Source organism: Psammomys obesus, unplaced genomic scaffold, assembly GCF_907164565.1.
Source record: "Psammomys obesus unplaced genomic scaffold, mPsaObe1.curated_primary_1811, whole genome shotgun sequence".
Lineage (NCBI taxonomy): Eukaryota > Metazoa > Chordata > Mammalia > Rodentia > Muridae > Psammomys > Psammomys obesus.
The window spans coordinates 291,447-303,885 of NW_026596353.1; the positions used below are offsets into that span (position 1 = coordinate 291,447).

At 40.2% G+C, this 12,439-nt stretch overlaps 1 protein-coding gene across 1 annotated transcript in view; it reads right to left on the reverse strand.

Moving 5' to 3' along the window:
• Nucleotides 1-12,439, reverse strand: part of Ncbp3 (nuclear cap binding subunit 3) — a 33,022-nt gene that overhangs the window by 14,264 nt on the left and 6,319 nt on the right. The window contains exons 4-10 of the mRNA XM_055597280.1: nucleotides 9,038-9,163; nucleotides 8,408-8,536; nucleotides 8,117-8,193; nucleotides 7,099-7,207; nucleotides 5,311-5,410; nucleotides 4,186-4,289; nucleotides 1,741-2,032 (exon numbers count right to left, since the gene is read on the reverse strand). Coding sequence (XP_055453255.1) covers nucleotides 1,741-2,032; nucleotides 4,186-4,289; nucleotides 5,311-5,410; nucleotides 7,099-7,207; nucleotides 8,117-8,193; nucleotides 8,408-8,536; nucleotides 9,038-9,163 — 937 coding nt within the window. The remainder of the gene's footprint in view (nucleotides 1-1,740; nucleotides 2,033-4,185; nucleotides 4,290-5,310; nucleotides 5,411-7,098; nucleotides 7,208-8,116; nucleotides 8,194-8,407; nucleotides 8,537-9,037; nucleotides 9,164-12,439) is intronic.

The window sequence follows — 12,439 nt, forward strand, 5'->3', positions numbered from 1 at the left end:
GTTCATGTGGGTAAAGACCTACAAAAGAATCTAGTAACACATACAGAATTTTAAACACGTGGATTATTTTCTATAGCAAGGCAAACTTCAAAAAAATCTATTTAGCTAGGGCAATACTAATAGAAATGTCAGAAACTATCAAAAGGGATTAGGTGTGGAGGCTGGGGAAGAATGAAAACGAAAGCCAGCCTGGGCTAGGCAGTGACACCCAATTAAAAATAATAATAATAAAAATTTAAAAACGAGCCAGCAAGACAGCTCTGCAGGTAAGAATACTTGCTTCCAAGCCTGACCACTTGTTTTCAATACTCAGAACCAACATGCAGAAGAAGAGAACCAACTCCACAAATTCTCCTCTGACTTCCACACATGCACTGTGGCAGAGGCACACATAGATGAGCACACAGGCACACACTTGAGTGTGAAATTTTTAAGGAATTTCTATAAGTAGTTAAATAAATGGTGACAGTATCAAACAATGCACTACATATGGTGGAAAAATAACAAATGTCTGGAAATATAAGTAGTTTTCACTTTCTATACTGTCTATCCAACAACTATTGCTTATATAGAGAAAAACTGGATACTTCTATCAAACACCCACAGAGGAATGAAAATTAGGGTAAAAATTGCAACAGGAAGAGGAATTTCATTTGAAATTACCACTTAAAAATTGAAGCACAGGCGCTGAATACAGGCTCAGGAGTTAAGAGCACACTGGCTGCTCTTCCAGAGGACCAGAGTTTGAATCTCTGCATCTACACAGCAACTTACAACTATCTGTAACTCCAGGTCCAGGGAATCTGGTGGCCTTTCCTGACCTTTAAGGGCACTACATGAATATGGCACAAAGACATTCATTCGGGCAAAACACTCATACATATAAAATAAAAAGAAATATTTAAAAAAAAAAAAAAAAGAAAAAGAAAATCAAAGCTAGCAATGGTGGTACACAACTTTCATCCCAGCATCTGGGAGGCAGAGGCAGGCAGATCTCTGTGAGTTCGAGGCCAGCCTGGTCTACAGAACAAGTTCCAGGACAGCTAGTACTACACAAAAAAATACTGTCTTAAAAAAGAAAATCAAATTACAGAGTACGAATATATCTCAGTGGGAGAGTGCTCGCTTGCCTAGTATGTACACAAGAGGTCCTCGTGAGTTGAATCCTCAGTATTTACAAAATAAATAAAGAAGTAAATTTAAACTTAATACTGAGGTCTGGAGGCATGGCTGAGAGATTAATAGTACTGGCTGTTCTTCCAAAGGTCCTGAGTTCAATTCCCAGCAACTACATGATGGCTCATAACCATCTATAATGCCCTCTTCTGGCCTGCAGACACATATGCAGTTAGAATACTGTATAAATAATAAATAAATAAAATTTGCAGCTCGACAGATGGCTCAGCCACTAGGACATTGGCTCCTTTTCCAGAGGACCTGGGTTCAATTCCCAGCATCCCACTCGGCGGGTCACAACTGTCTGTGACTTGACTCCAGTTCCAGGGGATCCTACTCCCTCATATACACAGGAAGGGAGGAAGATATTTTAGCCAGATGCAGTGGTGCACACCTGTAACCCCAGCTCTCAGGAAAGCAAAGGCAGGCAAGTGTGTCGTTGTGAATTTGAGGCCAGCCCACAAAGCAAGTTCAGGATAGCCAAGGCTACACCAAAAAACCCTGTCTTGAAAACCAAAAAAAAAAAAAAGTTAACATTGATTAAAAAGAGTAAAAGTATTTTACCTAATACTTTTCAACTGAGATTCCACTTCATCTGCATACATGGTCATTTTCATGCTTTTCTTTGGGGAGGGAGTGGAAATCATTTTCAATTCCAGATCATAGTCCATGTCATCTGAGTCTGAGCTGCTTGCACTGGACCGCCTAGACGTGCTGCGCTCACGGGGCTGCTTGAGAGTGGGGAGCTCCTCATGGTACTCCAGCACCACCCTGTCATCTGCATCCATGGCCTGGTCCTCTTCCTCCTCCTCTTCTTCCTCTTCCTCAATGGGCTCCTCAGGAACGTTCACTAATCCTGAAGAAATTTAACCCAGAAGGTTAGTACTAAACTTAAAGCTAAACTAACAAGTATAATTTTCTACTTCATATCGATAGAAGGAAAGAACGTCATCTCTGAGCCTGTACTGGAGCACTGTCTATAAAGTGTCCACCTGGATGCTGTTCCTATATTTATAGAGCTGTCAGATTTACTTGTAACTCCTAAACCAACACTTAAGGCACTGTCACAAACATTTGAAGACACATACATACAACAGAAAACTGAGTGGCTAAGGTCACAGCAACCCCACCTTCTTACTCTTTACTTATACTGTAAGCAAGGTCCTTTTCAATCTGTTAACTGCTGTGTTTTCACATTTGCGTGTGTGTGTGTGTGTGTGTGTGTGTGTGTGTGTGTGTGTGTATGTGTGGTGTGTGCTTTCATTTGCTAATTTTACTGTTTAAAAATGGTCCCTAAGCTAGGTGTGCTGGTGTATGCCTTTGATCCCAACACTGAGAAGCAGAGGCTGGTGGATCTCTGAGAGTTCAAGGAAAGCCTGGTCTAATGGTGTGTTCCAGGACACCAGCCTTACAGAGAAAGACGCTGTCTCAAAAAGAAAAAAAAAAAAAAGGTCCCATTAAATGCAATGTCTGACATGAAAAGGTGGTGGTGTCCTCATCCTTTTATACCTATACAAAATAAGTGTAAGCCTTATTCAGGCACGAGTTACAGGCTGTCAGCTAGAAATTCAAGATCAATCAATTAACAGTACATATTAAATCAACTATCTTTTAAACAGAAAAATGGGCACAACAAGGTTACATACTGATCAGTTTATGCAAACAGTGTAACCAGATGTTTTGTATGGTTCAAAATTCACTAATTCAATGTTCAGTGTAATTTTATACCATATGATAGTTCTGAATAATAAAAATCAACATTAATTCTAAACGTATGGGCTACAGGGCTAGAGAGATGGCTCAGTGGTTAAGAGTGCATACTCCACTTGCAGAGAACCAGAATCAATGGCCTATAACTCTAGCTCCAAAGGAATCTGACACCCTCTTCTGGCCTCCACAGACACTACACAAACCAACACCTCCCCCACCCACATCTAATTTAAAAATATTTTAAATATTTTTATGAACATGAAATATTTTTATTAATATGAAAGAATGCTTTCAGTAAATGGGAAAATATACAGTATACATTTACAATAATTATAAATTTATGAAGTAGACAAATGAGATATATGTAAAATGAAATCAGTTACTGTATTAGGATAGTTGAATTAGGGGTAATTTACTTTTCTTTTGTTTGTTTGTTATTCAAGAGAGGGTTTCTCTATGTTGCCTCTGTAGGCCAGGCTGGCCTGGAACTCAGAGATCCACTGGCCTCTGTCTCCCGAGTGCTAGGACTAAAGGTGTGCAGCACACAACCAGCTGACAATATACTTAAAGTAACTGAAACTGGTAAAGTATAACAGAAAATGTGTATTACTAACATGCAGATTTCAAAGATGGTACACATCCATTACCTAAAAACATACACTCCACCTCTTCCTGTCTCATCCCAATGACACCGACAACTGTGCATGCCTATTTTATCTGTATGCTGACTTATTTAGTTCTATGAAGTTGAAGACTGTACATAGCAAAATAAAATTCAATTTTTTAGACAGCATAATGAAATGGTTCCTTTCTATTAAACATAGAAGAAAGAGAGAAAGAATAAAAGAAAAGAAAAAAAAAGAGAGAAAGAAAAAAGCCTCAAGTCATAATGTTTTGGCAGCATTCATATGCAAAAACCAATGTGTAAAAACACTCAACACAGCAGCCTAGTTACATTATCGGAAAATGGAAAACAAAGTCAATCTGCTTGATAAAGTTGTTTTTGTGCAGTTGTTGATATTAATAGTAGAAAAATTAAGATCCTAAGAAATTTTTATTTTAGTTTTCTTTTTGTAACATATGGTCTTTTTTGTTAGAACAGTTTTATAATCATGTGATCTCTTGCATGGGCTATTTAAAACCATGACTTGACTTACTTTCCTTTATGTTTGCAGAGGGTGGGGGCAAGGAAGAGAGGATAATAAAGTTTGGAACCTTAAAAGACTGTGTTAAGAATAAAATTACAATTTTGAGAGCCAAACACATGTGTGTCTACCCAAGAGCTGAGCAGGCAACTACCGGAATGTCGGTGTTTATACGACGTCAAGCCAACGTCATCCCCAATCAGGGCTCTCTTCTTGATCACATCCCGCTGAATGCGACGGGAATGATATCTTCGCTTCCTGCAATATTGCCAAAATAAGCACACCATCAGAAACCAATAGAAAGGATGCTGAAATTCACTTCATTCCAGCTCCACAATGGCACAGTGGTAGATGCCAAAGCAGTGTTTTCCTACCATTTGCCACAGTTCTGCCCTCACTGTTCTCTAGTCCACAGGAGGTTCTGACATTCCACCACAGAATATCAACTGAAGGATGAAAAGCAACTAAAATAGTGTTCAAATTATTGCATTTTTAAGCTATGCTTGGTGGCACATGTCTGTAATCCCAGCATTTGGGAGGTGGAGGCAAGAGGATCAGGAATCCAAGGTCCTGCCTGCCTACAGAAGAGTTTGAGACTTGCCTGGTTTACATGAGACACTGATTCAAAAAACTAAAACCAAAACAAAACATTTTGCAGTGATCACCAGTGAAGACAGAGACTTGAAACTGACAAAGTGCTGAGAATAAAAGACTCTCACATGCCTGACCATAAGGGGGACATTGGTGTTGCCCCTTCCAGATCTCAAGAAATGCTGCAGAAGGGCCAGAAAGAAGTCAAGCTGGAGAAGGGTGAAGTGGGATGGAATACCAACTTCCTGGATAGGACACAATTGCAGCACTCTTGAACTCAGCTGTGATTATTACCGGTATCAAATATAGACAAGGTTGAGATCATCAACTCCTGTTATGGAATGGGGAGGGACTCACAGGGCCCCACCATTTAAATGCAATTTGTACTTGAGTGTGGAGAGAGAGAGAGATTTTCTTCAGTGACTACTGGTAAGGTACCCATGCTGCTGTAAAAAGTTCTAATGAAACTCAATAGGTCACTTACTCACACAAGATAGACATCAAAGTAGAAGGGAGCTAGTTGGAAGAAGAGTGGATGGGGATAGCAGAGGCCAAGATCAAACTATCAAAGTGCATTATATACATACACACTGATGCCATAATGAAGTCTACTACATACAATAATTATATGCTAATAAAAACATTAATATAGACAAACAGCCATCATATTTGAAGGTTTTGGACTCACCATGAATTGCTAAGAATTCCTTTCATGCCTCCATAATTTGGATTTCCATATTTCATGTAATACTGACTTCTTCTGGCTGCTCCAAGTTCCTTTTTGTCATCTGAAAGTTAATAGAACAGTTACTTAGGGTTTCATGTGAGTGTGAAGATAATATTGACTGCTTAATTTTGGATGTTTGCTTTTTTGAGGCAGGTTCTCAAATAGCCCAGGGTTGACCTTATTGCAATGTAGCAATAAAAAGACCATATGGAAAAGACCATATGGACCACAAGGAATCAATATTAGTTACTATAGAGATATCTGCACATCCGTGGTTATCAAAACATTACTTGCAATAACCCATTCCAACAACCCCAAAAGACCCCGCAGTAACCTCATGGCACTATCCCAAATTGGGACATACAGTGTCATCTTCTACTGAGGCAAGATATTGGCAAGCATATTTCTTCTGCTGGAATATAGGGGCATGGAAAGCATGTGGAGATAGGACAGCAAAGCTACCTTCAGGAGACACTATGGTAGACCCACGGGTGGCAACACTGATACGACTATCACCAATGGGCTCCCACCATGTGCTCCTGTTCCCTAGGAAGCTGTGGCAGTCCAAGCACAGCACTGCAGGGCTCATCTGTTATTGGGCACAAATTGCTGGCTTACTAGTAATTACTACATTAGTGAAGGTTGAGTATCCTCTATGACAAGAAGTATGAGACATGGTAGATAATGGGCTCTCCCAGTGGGACAAAGGGGATCCTTGGCATTCACTGGCTACTACACCGAGGTGTCTCGGATGTTCAGCTTCATCTCACCTGAAAGCAACCCAAAGATACCAAGCCAAAGGTGACACACACATAGCTTTGGCTCAGGAGGAGTTTCTGCAAGACCAGACTTATACCAGCCCTGCTAGATGCTGGCCTTGGTGAGAATCCCTGGTCCAGTGACTGATTCCAGGTGCGTTCAAGTGGGATGACAGTGGAACTGAAAGAACACCTTTAGTGCTGGCCATGACTTTGTTGCCTGCGCTGACCAGGATGGACACAGTGGCAGACTCAGTGTGTGCCCACGGAATCTTACGCATCTCAAAGCCAGCAATATTGCCACAGACATGGTGGTATTTTTGGGGTGAAGTCCTGATCAGATCAGTGCACCCCTGCTTCATCCACAGCAGCACGTCAGTGGTAGGTTCTGCATGTTAGAGGACACCTGAGCACTGTCAGCGCCATTCTGGCCCAGCCACCTATAGCTCCTACAAATCTCCTACTTTAATAAAACTTCCTTCTTAAAGACAAGTCTCCAGCCAGTTATAGTAGCTCACACATTTAATCCCAACACTTGGGAGGCAGAGACAGGTCCTGAGTTCCAGGACAGCCTGGTTTACAAAGCCTATTCCAGGACAGCCAGGGCTACACAGAGAAACCCTGTTTTGAAAAACAAACAAGCAAACAAATAAAAGACTCACAAAGTACCCTGTCCATTTTTCTACGTGGAATTTCAAGTTAAGTAACAGTAAAGGTAAAAAGGGAAAGTGAGGGAAAGTATGAACAGGAAGTAAAGAGGATAAAATGGGACCCAAGCACATCACAAGTATGTGTGCAAATGGAACAATGAAAAAAACATATATTAACAAATACATACGTAAAAGAATATTCCTTCTCGGTTAGTAAGATACTTTTTCAAAAAAGTATTTGTTTAAAAGGAGCTTTGGGAATACTGGAGCTAACTTCTAGTCAACAGGAAAGTTTCACTCAGTAATTCATCATTCTGACCAAAAATCAATACCAAATTTACCTTTTGTAGCGAATCTCATGAATAGTCTATTTCCTTTAGCAAGTTTGTTAGCTGGACGAAGATCATTTCTTAACAGAGACTCTTCTTCTACCTGAGACAACGTCTCCAACTTAAGAGGAAAAAGAAAACATTTTCAGTATTAAAATTCAGGCTTTTTTTTTTCTTCATATTTTCTGTAAACCAGTAAGACGCACTCTACCTTTTACACCATCAGTGTTGCTACACTCATTCCTCAGGAGACTTCTGACGCCAGGTCTTCTCTGACTAACATCATTCTCTACCTGCTTCATTATAACCATTTTTAAAATTACACGCACACACATGTGTCTGCGTGGGGTTATGTGCACATGAGTATGGGTATTACAGGCAGCTGTGAGTCACCCCACATTGGTACTGGAAATCCAACTCAGGTCTTCTGCAAGCACAGTATGTGTACCATCCCTGCAGTCCTCATTCTCTCCCTACACCCTTAACTTCTTCCTGACAACATGCAACAGTGTATCTGCCTTCCCCTCCAAAATGGAGCCTCCAGTGAGGGAAAGGCTTTTTAAAAACTTTGTATTTTTAGTATGTTTCCAGAATTTTGCATATAGTAAACACGTATCATTTAAATATTTAAACTTGAAATGAATATACTCAGCTGGGGACACAAACCAGAGGCGCAGCACTTGCCCAGCATGTCCAAGGTCCTGGGTTGTCATAGCACCACACACACAAAAGATTCTTCTAACAGCCCCTACTTGCTTTTTCATATTTTATTGGTTAGGTAATTCTTCAAAGTATTTCTTAATAAACCCATTTTTTTCTTCTGCGCAAGTATAAACACTAGTCTAGGATTCCAAGATGAACTGCTACAGCCATACAAACGAAAAGGCTAAGATTCTGGTACACCTTCAGAAGGTTCCATGGTAAAAGCTAGACAGAGAACACAGCTCACTAAGTCTTTAGTCTTATTTCAAAAGACAGTAAGCACTTTTTTTCCATAAAACCTTACAGATGTCTTTGCCCTATTACTAACCTCTACATCACTTGAATTCTCATCTTCAACTTCTCCTTCTTCAGTCTCGTCGTCATCTGAACTGGCTTCCTGCTTGTCTAAAATGGAGTGTGAGGGATAAGAGGAACCTTAATGTAACCCCATCTCATAAAATTTAAAAAGCCCAGTGTTTCCTGTTCCTATTGGCTGATAAACCCAAGCATCATAATTTACCTCAGAAGCATCTGGTGATGCATTGTTCATAATGTTCTACTCAAAGGCCTAGAACAACAATGTGCAGAACGGGCGAGAGCCCTCTCTGCGTGTAGTTACCTTTCTTGTTTTTCTCAGATGACTTGTCTTCACTGGTATCTCTGTTTCTTATCTTATCCTGGGCTGGCAGAGAGCTCATATTGATGAGAGCTCGAGTGGCTGTCATCTCATCCAGCCAAACCACATTACCTAAAATAAACAAAGTGTCACCCACATCCAAGCGTAAGTTTTTGAGAGCAGATTTGACATCAGGTTCATTGCCACAGCCACACTGGCTACAGACTATAGTCATTATAAAAACCAGCTCATGAAAAAAAGTATAAAAGTGGTGGTAAAATGTCTGATGAATGTTATATAGAGAGAGCTACACCCTGAAGCCCAATTCCACAAAATAACTGTTCTATGCATATGAACTGCCTGGAGCCAAATGTGGCAGCACACACTTAAAATCCCAGCAGCTGGCAGACACAGACGAGAGAATTCCCAGTGGGAGGACAGGACAGACTGGGCTAGAGTAAGACCTGCCCCAAGAAAACCCTCCTGGAACACAGTGACTGTTATGTAAGTATTATCAGGTTAATCTTTTTCTCCTAGACAGTTTGGGCTATAATTATTCACTATCAAAGATAGCAAAAACTCTCCGAAAATCACAAACAAAAGCATACAAGATGGAAAATTGGGTATACTTACAGGAGGTATCATCCAACCACTCAATGTGAGCTGGAGGATATTCTTTAAAATAGGAGAAGATATCCTGAGTACTCATCTCATCTACTCCACAAATGTAGATTGTCTCCAGTCTCACCTTGGGGATTGCTAGAAAAACAGGACATAGAATTTTTCTACCTGCTATGTACTACTTGCTAGCAATTCTTTATAATGGTTTAGACAATGATTCTAAAAGAGGAAAACACTGAAACAATAATTATTTCGAAAGAACACTAAAAAAAGAGGATAAGGTCAACTGCATTAATGTTTACACTGAACCACATTAAGTAAATGATGTGATTCAGAATAGCCAACCAGGGCTCAGATTGAGGAAATGGACAGCACTGACCAAACACATTGCCCCATGGGATTGTTCAAAGTATTAGAGCCTGTCTCAAACCCTACTGTCCCATCCCATCTCCCAACATACACAACAAAAGGAAAAGCCATCCTATAAACCAGTAAAAAAACAACTCAAAATCAAAATGAGCAAAAGTTGTAAAACAATTTACACAGACAGAAATATAAATAGCAAGTTAAAAATATGAAGAAATGGGCTGACCTTCCTACTAATCTGGAAAGTCCATATTAAGAAACTATCAAGCCGGGTGTGGTGGTGCACACCTTCAACCCCAGTATTCAGGAGACATGCAGGCAGGCAGTCATGTGAGACCCTGTCTAAAACCAACCAAAACGACGCCAGTTTTGACTGAGCAGACTTTTTCTTTTGCATGAAACACAAAACATGGGAAGAGCTGCTCCTCATACTAGAGGAAGCATGCACAAGGATGCTCCAAAGGATATCAGAATGTACTCTAGCACATACCTGAAAAGTCTATGAATCCTCAGCCTCAACCCTAACACACATGTGGGTTCACAAAGTAGCTTACACAATAATCCAGCAGCCATGAGGGTAATGAGCTACGGCTTACCCATATTAAGTAACTTATACTCATAGGTCTATAGTATAGAACACACACACACACACACACAGAAAGAGAGAGAGAGAATTATATACCAGAGATTCTGAAACATAATGAATGAAAAAAAAAGTTACCAAAAATTCCTGGGGCTGGGGAGATGGCTCAACAGTTAAAGTGCTAGCTGCAACGTACGTCTGAGGAGCTGAGTTCCAACCCCAGATGCCACATTAAGAAGCCAGAGGCAGTGGTAACTGTAACCCCAGCCTCTACAAATAGGAAGCAGAGATAAAGCTCATGGGTTAGCTGGCCTGGAGAAAACAGCACAGCAGAAAGAGAGACCCTGCCTCAACAAGGCGGAAGGTAAGAAACCATCACCAAAGTTGTCCTCTCACCTCTATATGCATGCTACAGCATGCACACACCCACAATAAATACATCATTATGTAACATTAAACACCTTAATAGCTACAGGAAAAAGGCTGAGCCCATTCACAATACACTGAAAAAAGTTGTTACATCTGGTGAGAGAAAAAAAAAAAAGTTGACAGCCATAGTCAAAAAGAACCTTCATCTTAGTGTTTCCATGAAATACTTCAAGTAGATTATCTTACCTAACCTTTTTAATTGTGAATATGTAAATGCCATTAAGAATTTGTAAATCCTTGTATATCTTCTACTTGATTTTGTTTGATTCCTTAAAAGACCTCAAGCAGAAACTAATAGGGAAAAGGGCTGTGGACCAGGAGTAGTGGGGAAGAAGTAGAGCAGGGAAGGACTGGAGCATGCATCTGAACAAAGCTCGACACAGACATGACAGAACCCTACCAATCTGGACAAGTCCAATTTATGTTTAAGATCTTCTGCAAGTAAAACATCCCATATAAAACTAGAGCCTTGCAACTTCCTTTCCCCACTTCCTCTTCTCAAGTAAGTCTGACAAGAACTCAGCTCCCATTACTTCCAAGTATATTCTTCTTTTAGCTGATAAATGAAAATAGAGCATGCTGGCTCATGCCTGTAATCTTAGCACTTAAAAGGCTGAAGCAGGAAGATCACCAAGAATTCAAGCTAACCTGGACTATATAGTGAATTTCAGAGAAGACTGGGTTACAGGGTAAAACCCTATCTCAAAAACAAAAAGTAAAGCAAACATCTATTACTAATTTCTGGTATAAATATTCAAGGTCTTTTCCTTTAGATGTTTGAAATATACATTGTATAATTATTCTCTGTAATCACCCTCCCAGCATTCCCACAACCAGATGGTCTTACTCCAAACTACAACTAAAACCCACTGATTAACCTTTCCCAAGTCCTCATCCTTCCTAGTCTCCCAGTTTGGCAGCCAGCATTTGACTCTACTCCTACCGAACTCATTTATTTCAGAATTCATAAATGGAATCAAGTGCTACTGTTTATCTGTGGCTGGCTTATTTCATTTATCATAAAGATCTCTACTTCTATCATGTTACAATGACAAGGTTTTGCTTTTACGTATTCCATGGGAGTATGAACTACATTTTCTTAATCTATTCATCAGCTGTGGAGAGATGTAGCTCAGAGACAGGGCTTACTCAGCATGTGTAAGGCCTCAGCTTTAATCCCTAGCAGCACAAATGGACATTTAACCTGATCCCTGTCTTGGCTATGTGAATGGTGCTACAATAAATCACAAAATGCACAGGTGTGCAGATGTCTCTTCACATGAGGATTTTCTTTGGATATATGTTCAGAAGTGGTGTAGCAGGCCCTACGGTAGTTCTACTTTTTCAATTTTTAAGAAACATGCACAGCAGCTTCCTCTATACAGCTATCGCCATTTACATTCCCACCCACACTTTATGCCAACAGACCAAGCATTTCAGAGTAAGGCACAGGGCTGGCGAGATGCTTTAGAGGTACTTGCAGCTAAGTCTGACTACCTGCGTTTGATTCCCAGGATCCACAGGATACGAAAGAACTGTCTCCCTCAAGTTATCCTCAGACCTCCACACAGAGGCTGTGGTGTGTACAGACACAAACACAGACACACAAGAAAACAATGATTTTTTTTTAAAGTAAGGCATAAGTCTTTAAAGTTAGATAGACCTAGGTTAGAAACCTGATTCCTTCATTAGCTCTGAGCAATTCATTCAACTTCTACAACCTGTTTCTTTCTTTGTAAAACAGTAATACATTTGTTGCTGTGAGCAACAAATACATAATGTACTTAATCCACTTCCACAGAAAACAAGGTCCCGGGGCTGGAGAGGTGGCTCAGAGGTTAAGAGCTGCTCTTTCACAGGTCCTGAGTTCAATTCCCAGTAACCACATGGGGGCTCATAACCATCTATAATGAGATCTGGTACACTCTTCTGGCCTGTAGGCACACATGCAGGCAGAATGCTGTATAAAAAATGAATAAATCTTTAAAAAAGAAGAAGAAGAAGAAGAAGAAGAAGAAGAAGAAGAAGAAGAAGAA